We start from the raw sequence: 12,137 nt of genomic DNA on the forward strand, positions 1-12,137 counted from the left end.
CTGTTTTTGTTGAGACCAAAAGTTTCACTCCCGGCTGTGCATTCCTCCATGTCCTCTGCTTTCCAGTGGTTTCAGGATGATCAGCCACAAGACTCTTACAGGTAGCCCAAGGTAGAGCACAGGGGAGACGACAGCTTTATTTCCTTTCGTATGTTCAATACATGACTCTTAGGTTTGTGTTTTTTAACGACCGGTTGACACATTATACTCCCAAATAATTGACACCTTACTAGACAGCGTGTTCAAAGCGTGGTCAAGCAGATTGGTGAGAGTTTATGTTCTGCAACAAGATAAACAGCTTGCCTTGGAATATAAATCGGTACTCTGCTTCCTTTAGGGAAAGTCAGCTGTACTAATCAGTATGGTTAGCGAAGTAACTGATGCGCCTTCTGGCAAGACCACGTTGTCTCGTTGTAAGAGTGACACAGATTGCATATCAGCACTTTGAATAGCACTGTTGTAGAGGATACAAAAAAGGGACAGCTTCAATTATCAAGTAGTAGTGAGGGTAATTTAGTGAAACTAACCCACATAAAACATAATTCACATTGTAAATGGTTCATTAATTTATAAATAATGAAAGGGACTTTCCAGACCACCTATACAGTTCAATATCATGATAGTCACCCCGTGTACATTGAACAAAAATCACATGCTTTATTCCTGAGACATCTAGATTATTAGCTGGAATCTTTGCCAGGCCTGCATGGAAAAAGTAAAAGAAGCCAATAGAAAAGAATTACCCAAATTATTTTATAATTCTAACGTTTTTTGAATTTTAACGAAAACTAATGTTATGTATTGCAATGGCTTTGACGGGAATTGCAACGATTGCAAAACAAAGAACAATCACATGAAAAAGAATCATGTGAAAATTACCAGTGAGAATCTAGGTGCATATTCACTATCTTAGCTAATTCCTTTTAAAATAGAAACTAACTTGATATTTTGTGGGGATGTGTCACTGTTGGTTATTCTTATTGTAAAATCTATACATGTTTTAAATACCTGCTTTTTCTTGAATTTACCTTAAAATGCTATTTGCCCTAATTTTTAAAACTAGCATCCTTTAATTGGGTTTTGAGAAAGGTCAGATTAGAATATTCAAGGAGCACTGTCATCATATTCCAGGATTTATTTTCATCATATGGATTAATACAGGTTTTATTAGTCTCTTATTCTGAGTCATTTATCATACTGTTTCCAGGTAGCATTAAAATACTGAACCTTTCTTCTACCGAGTTCATAGGAAATATTCCATAATACTTGACAGACTTATTTGAAAACTGTGGCCACAGATTATTAAAACTTGGCTTAAATATAATGTATACTGACAGGCATTTTTAAATCATGTCATTCCTACTTTTGTGAACAAGAGTTAAAACATTAGAAAATAGGAAAAACAAGTACAGTGTTTCTAAATTCACTTGTCAATTTTATATTGTTGTTCAGAATGAATTTGAGCTGTATTCTCTGAACCTCAGTTGTATATCACTAAAATGGCAAGTTAGGGGGTAGGACTATAAAGCAGGTTAAAGCAGATGGGATCTTCTTACACACTAAGGTGTGTATATCTTTTTCTAAAGGAAAATCTTCACCAAGAAGTCCAAGGCACCAATGTTGGACGAAGGATTAACATCTGTTGAAACCTGTACCTCTGCAATTAGAGCAATCGACGATAAATGTAGGTATTATTTTGACTTTAGGATTATTCCATTTTTGTGTTTTGAGTAAAGAGTTTTCTATTCTTAGAACAAAAAAAAATCTGTTCTGTTATTCATATTTTTCCCCCTCAATTATTCCTCCCTCTCTGGTCAGCTTTCCTGGCATAAAAGTATTCTGAGGAGATGTGTCAGCCCTCAGACAGTGGGTTGCTTGTAAGGCATTCTGTGGCTCTAATGTTGAAAGTATTAGAATGGTTTTTGTGGACATATTTTGCACAAGAAATATGAAAAAAGAAAAAGTAAATTGCTAGTCCACAGCCAACTGTATCCCTGCTGTTTGATCATCTTGGACTCCGAAGAGTTTTTATTTTGTGTTTGTGATAACTTAAGGCCAAAGTTGACTTTTCATCATTAGAAAATCACAAATGACTCGTTATACTCCAGGGAAATTAAATATATGGAATTTACTTTTTTTAATTCAATGAGCATTTTCGTGAGGGCCTATTCTGGCTATACAGAGATGAGGAAGATATGTTTTTCTCAAGGAGCTTACGTTGGATTTAGGGGAAGCAGACACCTTGAATGTTTATGCCCAGAATTTTTCTAATCATGTGCATATTAACCCATTGAATCCTCACAGCACTACTGTGACATAGTTGTCATGTTACTCTAGAGCCCATGCTCTTAACTGTCACGCCTTTGTCCCTCGTACATTATGAATGGGGCTTAGGACAGGCTTCGGCAGACTTGTCTTTGTCCCATGATTGAGAAGGTAATACATGATGATAGAGTAATACAGAGAGAATCGTCTAACATGTAAAATGAAAAGCTGATCACCCATTTTAAGGGTCTGTAATTAACAATCTAAAGTATCTTTCCTGAATTTTTGTTTTCTGTGCATATGTCCCCCCATGTGTTGCAAGAGGAGATAATATGGTGGCTAAAGAGTGCGGAGGCCTGAACCAGAATGTTTGGGTTCGTAACCCAGTTCTGCAAAGGGGCTATGCTTCTATGTTTTTGTTGGTAAAATATTAATAGTTCTAAATGGGAATATTAATAACACCCATTTCATAGAGTGGTCAGGATTAAGCCATTTGCATGTAAAGTGTTTCGTGTAGTGCTTGGTACCTGAAGTTTAATAAATGTTAGCTGTTAGAAATAATCATCATTAGTACATTTATTTTTAAAAAAGCAACTTTCTTTTCTCAATGTATTTAAGACATTTTTCTGTCAGTAAAATAGATTAATTCTGTTCTTTTTAACAGCTCTAAGTGTTCCACAGTATAGATGCTCTATGCGTAACTAATTGCTTATTGCTGAACATTTGGGGCTTGTTTTGCTGTTTCTGCAGTGAATATGCATTACATTACATTCTATGTCAGTTTTTTTTTAACCATGGACTTGTTGGGTCAAGAAGTATATACAGATTTTTAATATTTTATTGTTGTATCCAATAAAGTTTGTATACTTCATGTATTTGATGAGAAGGTAAAATGCTTGCTTTCCTTTCAATTTGATTAGTTTTCACATGTTAGGGATAACAGCCCCATTATCCATTAAAAGTGTAGAAGTAGTTTTTCCTAGTTCATCTTTTATTTTTGTGCTTTTTTATTGATTTGTTGTTGTTAAACACTAAAGGATTTTTAGTAGTCATCTTCCCCTCTTGTGGTATTTTGTGTCATTTGCAAACTGTACACCCAAGTATTTATATCACCTAGGATTGCTAATGACATGGTAGGCTTTGGCAAAGGGGAAGATGAAAGAAGGAATTTCTTTTTAAGTGAGCCCAAAAATTATTTTTTTAAAGTGATAGAGTACGTTTATACTCATTTAAGTGTTTTCTGCCAACAGAAAGTGATTCATTCTTTTTCCTAGTCATATCGAAGCCCAGATTGCATGTGCGTCATGTCATTCTATAATTACTCTACAAGGATAGCTGGTAGTCAGTCACATGGTGAATACAGCTTTCACATTTATAAGGAACAAGTGCCTGAACTTCCTCGAAGCAGTTCGTCATCATATTAAGTTTCCTGATAAGGGCAGGAATTCTCTTCCAGTTGAGAAAAACCAATGTTATCATTTTAAAATGTGAAATGTATCTTTTTTTCTCTTTTATTTCTGTGGGAAAGGTATGTATTGTTAAAGAAGTTGCAGACTTTCTGGCAATGTGAAAGTTTATTAATATAATATTCAAGTTCATTGTCGCCTTTTCCTTTCTGATAGTTCCCTTAATTGTGTATAGATTTATTTTTCATTTTAAATGTAAAAGATTCACTCTCACTTTTCTTTCAGCTGTGGCTGATGTCCTTGGTGATAGTGGCAACTCTGAAGGTCCTGTTATCTCTGAGCCTAGGCTTAACCAGGAAGTAGCGTTGAACTTAAAAGCAGATCGTGAAGTAGAAGTTGATGGACTAGAAGAATGTGTTGACTTCCCAGAAGAAAAGCTTCCAATTTCTGACAGCCCTCCTGATACTCAAGAAGTTCATGTAAAAAAATTAATTTTTTACTTCTTTGTCAGTCAGTTTTGCTTTAGTTGTTTGAAGACACAGTGGTTCAAACCTAACACGCTCATTTGTTTGCCTGCTATATAAAAACTTCTTTATAAAAATCTGGGTTCAAAAAATAAGTGTATAAATATTTTGTGGAATATAAAAACACATCCTTTAAGAAATTGGCCTTCAAGGTGGGTGCTGTGGCAGGTGCTTGTAGTCCCAGCTACTCAGGAGTTTGAGAAGGGAGGACCTTTGAGCCCAAGAGTTTGAGACCAGCCTGGGCAACATAGCAAAATCCTGTCTCAAAAAAAAAAAAAAAAAAAAAAAAAAAAATTGGTTTTTATGAAAGCCAAAAGGATGTGTTAAAGAAGCCATACTTTCACCAACTGAATTTTTGCTAATCTGGTTTATTAGTCATAAGACCATGTAAATACATGGATACAGTTAAACAGGATTTCCCCCTCATGCATCCTTTTTGGGAGAATGATAGTCAGCTGGCTGCTGTTGAACATCTGTACACTCTGGAAAGGATTTTTTGCTACTTAATGTGACTTAAGAGTTTTAAAAAAATTCTGTTATACCAAATCTTTTATTATCAGCAGGCAACTTTTATGTAATAAATTTTAAGATTAAAAAAATTATTTATAGAAATTATTTATAGAATAATTTCTAATTATTTAAAGAAATTTGATAGTTTAGAATTTGGGAAGTTTCTTAACTCATAAAAATGTCACAGTTATCCATAGTCATCCTAATGAGTATTCCAACTGCCAAGTAGATGAGTAAAGTTCCAATTCCTTTAGTTGGGAGGCTAAGAAAAATTGTGGGTATGGTGTAAGTGGGAATTCTGATTTCTAGGTTATTTCTAGCCTGTCATCTCACTGATTGTTTGGGGAGTGGGAAAATGTCATTGTCTAGGTGGGTGGTAATGTTCTACCTTCTTGGTCAGGAGATCTCTCTGTTACTTTCTACCTCCTCCTTTTTCTCCCCTTCCCTTACCAAAAGGTAAATGCAAGGACCATTCCTTCTTCCACCAAACCCTTGCAGGAGAGGTACTGAACTTGAAAGCCTTAGGAATTTCATGGTTTATGCAGCCCCAGCAAAGGGAAGAGGATTGAGTCTAGCCCAAGGGAGCTTATGTATGTGAATTGTTCTTCAACCTTATGGGGATCGTGCTGTTTTAGAAAAGTGTGGATAGTTAGGTAATTTGGGGAATATCATTAAAACACAGTTTGGGGGTTGTTGCTTTTTCTCTGGTTAATTTTTTTTCTTGGGTGAGAGTAGAATAAGTCCATAAATGTTCTCAGAACTGTTAGCATCATAATTTTCAAGGTTTTGTTGACTGTCTTTTTAGCCAGGGAAATGTGGAATCTACTTAAATTTCAGTCATAATTTCAAAATCTTTCTATCTAGTTATTTTGGCTAAATGAGAAACTGGTTGCTTAAAGGGATGTTTTGTAAAGTAAACCCATAAGCATATATGCCATATTAAATATAATTTATGTTTTAAAAGGCACACAGCCAAGGGTCATCAAAAACCTGTGTGCTTCAGGTTAAAATATATATTTAAATTATTTATCCAGTCTCTTATCTTTAATTCATTTAGGTGATTGAACAAGAAAAGCTTGAAGCTCAAGATTCAGGAGAAGAGGCTAGGAATCTTTCATTTAATGAGTTATATCCCTCTGGAACACTTAAGCTTCATTATAATTTTGATACTATTGACCAGCAGTTTTGTGACTTAGCTGATAATAAAGACACTGCTGAGTGTGACATTGCCGAAGTAGATGGGGAACTTTTTGTGGCTCAGAGCAACTTTACCTTGATATTGGAAGGTGAAGAAGGAGAAGTTGAGCCAGGTGATTTTGCATCACCCGTTGTGTTACCTAAAGCAGCTAACACCACACCTGAGGAAAAACCTGTATACAGTGGGGAAAATGATAATCATGGACAAGTTGCAGATTTGCCATCTGTCATGACTAGTGACCAAAAGACCCAAAAAGTAGAGACTTTACCATATGTGCCTGAACCAATTAAAGTAGCAATTGCAGAAAATTTACTAGATGTAATTAAAGACACAAGAAGTAAAGAAATGACTTCAGATACGGTGGAGCAGTCCAGTCATGAAACGATACCTTTAGTAAGCCAGAAGGTAATGTGTCCCACTAAGGTCATCAAATCTGCATTTAAGACTGCTCAGGAAACAAGCACAATGACTATAAATGTCAGCCAGGTTGATGACATGGTTTCCTCCAAAACTCGAACGAGAGGACAGCGGATCCGAAACACAAATATCCAGTCAGCACAACAGGAAGCATCAGCAGGCGTTGCTCCTCCTAAGAGGTCAGGGCAGTCAGTTAGGAAGAAAACTAGGAAGGCAGAAGAAATTTCTGAAGCTTCTGAAAACACCTATTCTGATGTTAAAGAAATATCTCAGAACCAGCAAATACCTCAACATTCTGTTACTCCGAGGAGAGGAAGGAGAAAGAAAGAAGTTAATCAAGACATACTAGAAAATACCAGTTCTGTGGAACAAGAATTACAGATTGCTACAGGTAGGGAATCAAAAATATTAAAACCATCTCAGCTCTTGGAACCAGCAGTTGAGGAAATGTTTAAAAAAGAAGTTAAGCTTTCATCGATTACAAAAAGGACTCCTAGAAGAATTAAAAGATCTTTAGAAAATGAGGAAAGTGTTGAAATTATAAATGATCTGAAAGTTAGTAAAGTAGCAACTCCTAGCAGAACTATCAGAAAATTGAGAAGTGCTAATTTAGATGCTTCTGAAAATACAGGAAATAAGCAAGATGAGAAATCCAGTGGTGAGCAGCTGCCTATTCATTGTGTTAGAAGGGTCAGAAGGAGAGAGGTTAAACCATCAGATGTGAGAGAAGACTCCAGCCTTGACTCATCTCAGTTGACTCTGCAAGCAGAATTTGATATGTCTGCCATACCTAGGAAACGTGGTAGACAAAGAAAAATAAATCCATCTGAAGATGTAGGAGCTAAGGCTGTAAAGGAAGAGAGAAGTCCCAAGAAGAGAGAAGCTCCCGGCATTAAAAGGCGATCTACAAGAAATACCCCAGCTAAAAATGAAAATACTGATATTGGAAAACCAGCTTTAGGAAAATCCATTTTAGTGCCAAATGAGGAACTTTCAATGGTGATGAGCTCTAAGAAGAAGCTTACAAAAAGGACTGAAAATCAAAGCCAAAAGCGTTCATTACACTCAGTATCAGAAGAACGCATCGATGAAATGACACACAAAGAAACAGAGGACCGAGAAGAAAGATTGCTTGCCACAGCTGCCTCTACCAAATCCTCCCGCAGCACCAGGACTAGAGCCAGCAAGGCCATCTTGTTGCCTGAACCAAAAAGTGAGCCTTTATTTTCTCCAGTGTCAGAAGTTCCAAGGAAAGCAAAAGGTACTTTTCTTTGTCTGCAAAACAGAGTTTTTATCTCATTGAGTCTTTAGCTTAAAACTTGGTTAATTATCTGTCCTAAAAATGATTTGTACCTATAGAGGATTTTCTCCCCCTCCCCTCTCAAACCAAAATTGATCTTTTAGTAGTAAAGTTTACAGTTTTCATGTTTCCAAGTTTGAGATTCAGTTCTTCAGTATGGTTAACATAGATTTATTTTTTAGAATAGCATAATTTCTCTTCTTGACTTTTATAAATAATGTGACTTTTAATTTTAGTTTCTCCCAAAATAGAGTGAGCATTTTTAATCTCCTAAGTACCGCTGCATTTGACTCATGCCCCAGTGATACCCACAACCCCAAATTGTTTTGAAGGGAAACACCAGTAACTTTTTGTTACGGTACAGAAATAATTTCAATCCATATTCACTATTGCCCATAAACTGGCACATCTGTATGCCTTCATCTTCAATGAGACCATCCTTTGTTGTCACTGGTGAGCTAAGGACTGTATTTGGTTGGTGTTGTAGGTCAGACCTTCTCAGCAGGGGTGACCTCTCCCCAAAGGGAGCACATATATACATTAAGTACACAAACAGATATACAATATATCTACAGTAGTAAAATTTCAATAGAGGGTGCTTTAAAGATGTCTAAAAAGATACTGGTGTGGCTGAATAGATCCCATTAGAGTAACTCTCTGTAAAATTGTTTATGTTTAGGTAAACAAAATGTAGGGTTTGTTTGTTTGTTTGTTTTGAGGTGGAGTCTTGCTCTGTCTCCCAGGCTAGAGTGCAGTGGCACGATCTCAGCTCACTGCAACCTCTGCCTCCCAGGTTCAAGCAATTCTCCTACCTCAGCCTCCGTAGTAGCTGGGATTACAGCTGATTTTTTTTAATTTGTAGAGATGGCTTTTCACTATGTTGGCTAGGCTTATCTTGAACTCCTGACCTCAAGTGATCTGCCTGCCCTGGCCACCCAAAGTGCTGGGATTATAGGCATGAGCCATGGCACCGCATTGCCATGTAGTTGATTGTTTAAGTTACAGTTTAATATTTGAATTTCAGCAAAGCAGTTCAGGGCTTTGTAAATAAAGTAGATGACTTATTTGTTACACTGTTATAGCTTGAGCCCAGGAAAATGACTCTCCTAGTAACAACTGATCATTTGTCATAAAAATGATGTGTAGCTATAGGGGATCCTCCTCTCCCTTCCTCAAAAAAAAAAAAAAGAATTTTTGATTACATCTTCGATTTTGGTAGTACAGATTAATTTCTTCATAGTGTGAGAAAAGTGTGGTTATACCTATGCTTTGCATGGAGGAGAATGAAATGACAGAATATCTTAAAGTTGATTTTATTAAGGTAATATTAAAAAGTTAAAATGAGAAACATTGGCTGGGAGGGTGGGAAGTTACTAACATAACTTATACACTCATCAGGACTGGAGAAGTGTAGTAAACATCACAAGTGAGGGTGGTTTTGTTAGAGCATAGCAAACATCTCAGTGACTGATTTTTGTCATCTTTACATATTTTTCATTTCTATACCTACTAATTTTAACTTTTTTCTGTTAAACTAAAAATACGTGCAGCAGTATGGCAAAAATATATATATATCTCTACAAAAATTAGCCAGTGGTCCTACCTACTTGGGAGGCTGAGGCAGGAGGATCACTTGAGCCTGAGCGTTTGAGGCTGCAGTGAGCCATGATTGTGTGCCACTGCACTCTAGCCTGGGCAACAGAACAAGACCCTGTTTCAAAATAAAAATAAAGACAAAAACAATACATGCCTACTTACTGAAAACTAGAAAATAGAAGTATATAATCTAGCTATCAAAAGAATCACTCTTCACATTTTCCTTCCAGATACATATGTATGGTTGGTTTTTAAAAGCCTGCAGTTTATGTATATGCATATATTCTGCTTTTTTCCCCCCTACGTATTTCATGAGCATTTTCAGTTACTCTTTCTTATTTATTTATTTAGAGACAGAGTCTTGCTCTTGTCGCCCAGGCTGGAGTGCAATGCTGCAGTCTTGGCTCACTGCAACCTCCATCTCCTAGGTTTGAGCAGTTCTCCTGCCTCAGCCTCACCAGTAGCTGGGATTACCACCATGCCCAGCTAATTTTTTTTGTATTTTTAGTAGAGATGCGGTTTCACCATGTTGGCCAGGCTGGTCTCAAACTCCTAACCTCAGATGATCCGCCCTCCTTGGCCTCCCAAATGCTGGGATTACAGGCGTGAGCCACTGCACCCGGCCTTCAGTTACTCTTAAATGTTCTTCACAATCCAACCAGATTGGGCAACTTAGTGGGACCCCCATCTCTACAAAAAAATTTTTTTTCAATGATGTGGGCATGGTGGCTGGCACCTATAGTCCTAGCTACTTGGGAGGCTGAGATGTGAGGATGGCTTGAGCCCGGGAGATTGAGGCTGCAATGAGCCATCACGCCACTGCGCTGCAGCCTGTGTGATGGAATGAGACCCTGTCACAAAAAAAAAAAAAAAAAAAATCAAAATCTGAAACGTAATATATATATTTTTATATTGGCATTTCATCTCAAAATGTGCCACAAATAGTTTAAAGTTTATTTTGTTGGGTATTTGAATTGCTTTCAGATATTTTAATATTAAAAAGAGGCAGCTTTTAGAATGCGATGATGGGATTGGAGGGGATAAGATTGGGATCTCTCATTTCTGCCACTTATTCGCTGGGCAGAAAATCGTTTAACCTTCCTGAGCCTTGTTTCCTCATCCTTAGAATGAAGGTGGTGGGTAATGCATAACTTACATGGGGTTCTTGTTAGTATTCACTACTTTAACAAGCAATTGCCACTCTAGCATGTAGCTTCCTGTCTCTTCCTCTGCCCTTTATACTGTTAACCATACTTTCTGTCCCTTGTACCTGTTTATATTTTATTTTATTTTATTATTTATTTTTCACCCTCTAAACCTACCTTTTCCCAACTTCCGGGAAGAACTGGGAAGAGAAGGCCTATATTTTAAACTTCGTTTTTACATAGGGGTGGAGGTGCAGAGAAGACTGTGTACAGAAATACTGTGTGATTGAAAGGCTAGAGGTGGTCCTTTATTTTATTGAAACATAGCAAAGAAATTATCTTAGAATTTTGTGTTTTACTAGCTGAATGTATATGAAGCTTCACATTTCATACAGCACATACTTCTTAAGAAGGGCCTGCTGTATGCCTGAGGCCACACTAAATACATGACATTCATATATCATTTGATTCCCACTGCAACCCAGTCAAGTGTAGGCACTTTTACTTGCTTCTGTCTACATTGAGGAAACTGAAGTTCAGTGACATTGAGCACTCACATCACCCAGGTAATAAGTGTTGTCCTGGAGCTGCTACTGCTGGCTGGTAAGAGGCACTTGTTAAATATTAAAGAACTTAGAACCCAGCCATGGTTTGCACTGGCCACAGTAGGCACATTTATACCTTAGAAATCAGCAAATGCTGTAAATCGGAGCTCTCTCTGACTTTTCAGAATCATTTACTAGCCCACAGTTGGGTTTGAACCTGGGTTCTGAACTCCTTAGTCCTTAAGTAGCACTCAAAACAGAGATGGGTAAGGAATTTACATACACACAAGAAAGACTCATCTGTGCTATAATAGAAGCATATGGGGAGAATGGTGGAGGCTAAACATTTTCACAAGTGATAGTATATTTTTGTATTTCCTTATTTATTCCTTCAAAATGGAGTAGGAAAACTTAGGTGACGCTTATGAAAAGTAGTTGTTTTCCAGATAGCCTAGAAGAGAGTTATAGAATATATAATGTTTGTAGGAATGTTTTTGTTCATCTGTTCTTTGAAGCCAAAAGCGGGACCACCAGTAGACCTAGCCATTCCTGCCATTTACAAGCTGGGAGCAGAGATGACTTATTTCTGGTATCACTTCTAATTTTTTTCTTTTTTTAATAATCATATGCTTGGCTGGACGCGATGGCTCATGCCTGTAATCTTAACACTTTGGGAGGTTGAGGCAGGTGGATCATAGGGTCAGGAGATCGAGACCATCCTGGCCAACATGGTGAAACCCATCTTTACTAAAATACAAAAATTAGCTGGGCGTGGTGGCACGTGCCTGTAGTCCCAGTTACTTGGGAGGCTCAGGCAGGAGAATTGGGTGAACCTGGGAGATGGAGGTTGCAGTGAGCCCAGATCACACTATTGTACCCCAGTCTGGACAATAAGAGTAAAACTCTGTCTCCAAAAAAAAAAAAAAAAAAAAAAAAATCATATGCTAATAAAGATATATACCTACTATGTACCCACAAAAAAATTGTTTTGAAGAATCCTGTGCCTTAAAAGCAGAATTTGATACCTGATAGAACTCTTGACTGCCCCAGTAGCTGAAATAACATTGAACTATAATTTGATTTCAAGGGTTTGTAAATTATATTTTTGAAATAACAAATGCAAACATCTGTAAAGCATTTACCACCTGCCATGCCACACACTGTTCTGGTTCTTGAATCCTCAGAACAACTTTGAGATAGATGCTATTATCAACCCTACTTTATAGAAACT

At 37.2% G+C, this 12,137-nt stretch overlaps 1 protein-coding gene across 3 annotated transcripts in view; it reads left to right on the forward strand.

The window, feature by feature from the left end:
* Positions 1-12,137, forward strand: part of AHCTF1 (AT-hook containing transcription factor 1) — an 86,196-nt gene that overhangs the window by 68,571 nt on the left and 5,488 nt on the right. For 2 of the 3 annotated variants that reach the window (XM_032242184.1, XM_032242185.1), the window contains exons 31-33: positions 1,587-1,684; positions 3,957-4,150; positions 5,763-7,581. In XM_032242184.1, coding sequence (XP_032098075.1) covers positions 1,587-1,684; positions 3,957-4,150; positions 5,763-7,581 — 2,111 coding nt within the window. Of the gene's footprint in view, positions 1-1,586; positions 1,685-3,956; positions 4,151-5,161; positions 5,296-5,762; positions 7,582-12,137 lie in introns of those variants that run through there. The other variant, XR_004257894.1, reaches the window with a different exon arrangement.

Source organism: Sapajus apella, unplaced genomic scaffold (assembly GCF_009761245.1).
Source record: "Sapajus apella isolate SASKATOON/1434 unplaced genomic scaffold, GSC_monkey_1.0 scaffold49, whole genome shotgun sequence".
NCBI lineage: Eukaryota > Metazoa > Chordata > Mammalia > Primates > Cebidae > Sapajus > Sapajus apella.